The 2,185-nt window shown below is 26.3% G+C and overlaps 1 protein-coding gene across 1 annotated transcript; it reads left to right on the top strand.

Moving 5' to 3' along the window:
* Positions 1-842: 842 nt before the first annotated feature.
* Positions 843-1,717, top strand: LOC112680463 (thioredoxin-like protein 4A). Its single transcript, XM_025550561.1, has 3 exons — positions 843-1,062; positions 1,191-1,327; positions 1,402-1,717. Exons 1-3 carry the CDS (start codon positions 985-987, stop codon positions 1,613-1,615), a joined length of 429 nt encoding a protein of 142 aa, XP_025406346.1. The 5' UTR covers positions 843-984; the 3' UTR covers positions 1,616-1,717.
* Positions 1,718-2,185: the final 468 nt, after the last annotated feature.

Consider the following 2,185-nt stretch of genomic DNA (forward strand, 5'->3'; position numbering starts at 1 on the left):
AATTAACCCGGACCAGTAACACCCCTAAAAACTCTTAAAAAATCTAACACCCAAAACCCATATAACCCGAATGATTTTTTTTTTACAATCTTTATGTTATATAACATTTTGTATGTATTTTTGTAGTTATTTCAGTTTAATCATTAGTTGTTTAATAGTAAAATTATTATTCACAGGAATAATTTCATAAATAATATACAAAATTGTTTATTAATCTAAATTTATCTAAATAAAGACAATAGCAATACATCATATTGACAGTTGTGCATGAATGGTATGGTATGTTGAATGTTCAGGTGAAATAACTAGGATACTATTTTATTTCCAGTTACAGCAGTAAATAATATTAATGCATTTAATAAACTTGTATTTAGTAAAATTTCAAATGCTTATTTCGATACCATTTTCGGCGACGATTTGAATGAAAATAAACGTATAACTGAATAATATGATATAATAGGCATTGAGCACCATTATGGTACTTACTCCAAATCGGTTTATTTTTTTTTGAAATATTATTTAAATGACATAAATAAACAATTGCAATAAGAAAATTATAAGAAATATGAAAAAAAAACCCATGGCCCATGTTAGCATCGGTCCAAAAATACAACGGAGCACGAGACAAACCCAGTGAGTACCTATTCTGGTACTCATAGCGTTTGAGGACAGCTCTTTAAAAACACCGTGGCAGTCAACTTGTTAAAAAAGTACTGAACGGTTCAATTTTTACCGTGTTATTCTGTTGGCTACACTGTATTAAACAGAATATGCCTTATCCAGTTCCATAATAATACTAAATATTGATAACCAGCAGTGTAACGGGTGTATATAAACAATAATTTGTTATCAATGTTCGTAACTACTGAGCGATACATTTCAGTATTATTCTTCTAGTAAAATATTTTTCCAGCATTGATTGTGTTGAACATTAGTTGTTGATTGTTTCTTCTTTAAAAGTCGACTAATCAAAATTTGTTCATCATGTCGTATATGTTAGCGCATTTGTTTAACGGCTGGCAAGTCGATCAAGCAATTTTATCGGAAGAAGACAGAGTTGTAGTATGTTCAGTTTTTTTTTTTTTTAACACGGTTAAGCACGATTTCAAGATAGAAATCTTGATCTGTGACCCTAGGCCAATTATTGATTGGTTAATACGTTCAAAGCTTGATTATATAATTATCCACAGGTTATTCGTTTTGGTCACGATTGGGATCCGACATGCATGAAAATGGATGAAGTTCTATACAATATTGCTGAAAAAGTGAAGAATTTCGCTGTTATATATTTAGTAGACATCACTAAAGTACCTGATTTTAATAAAATGTAGGTTTAATTTGATTATATATCATGTATTTATTTATTATATTCTTCTAAAAAATTATTAATATTCCATTTAGGTATGAATTATATGATCCATGTACAGTTATGTTTTTCTTTCGCAACAAACACATTATGATTGATTTGGGCACAGGAAACAACAACAAAATTAATTGGGCGCTTGAAGACAAACAAGAAATGATTGATATTGTTGAAACTGTTTACAGAGGTGCGAGAAAAGGACGTGGTTTAGTCGTTTCTCCTAAAGATTACTCTACCAAATACCGTTATTAACTACAGTTATGTGTCTTATTGTACTCTATACAGGTTAGGTTATCTAAAATATTGTGTATATATGTGATTATTTTTTAATTTTAATTTTATTTTGATGTATTTTCTTATGGTTATTAACTATTAAAATGTTTTATATATATGTATAAAAGAAAAAAAATGTTGATACTATTTAATAGTAAACCACATTTATTAACTTAAAATTTTAGTAATAAATGTAAATTATTGAAAAATTTAATTTGTAGTTTATGATTTTTAAAATTATTTTAATTAACTAATTTCTAATTTTTTTTATTAAATTAATGTAGAAAATATATAGTACATTATGATATGATATAGAATATTTTTATTCTTGACAATTGTTTATCTGGTTCTGTAGTTAAGAAGTTAATTTTTCATTTTATTAGTTCATAATAAATTTAAATTACTTAACATTATTTCAGAACTGTTTATTTCGAAGTACAAATATATTTTAATTTTAAGTATGAATTGTTGTGAAGATCAAATGTCAATAATTTTAACAAAACCATGAATCACAAATACTATTATTATTACTAGTATAATAAATCAATA

The sequence above is a fragment of the Sipha flava genome, unplaced genomic scaffold (assembly GCF_003268045.1).
Source record: "Sipha flava isolate LNK unplaced genomic scaffold, YSA_version1 17740_pilon_pilon, whole genome shotgun sequence".
NCBI classification, from domain to species: domain Eukaryota; kingdom Metazoa; phylum Arthropoda; class Insecta; order Hemiptera; family Aphididae; genus Sipha; species Sipha flava.

Coding starts and splice junctions, on each gene's coding strand:
- LOC112680463 (XM_025550561.1), top strand. CDS start 985: ATGTCGTATATGTTAGCGCATTTGTTTAACGGCTGGCAAGTCGATCAA. Junction 1,063..1,190: donor CGGAAGAAGACAGAGTTGTA/GTATGTTCAGTT, acceptor AATTATCCACAG/GTTATTCGTTTTGGTCACGA. Junction 1,328..1,401: donor GTACCTGATTTTAATAAAAT/GTAGGTTTAATT, acceptor TATTCCATTTAG/GTATGAATTATATGATCCAT.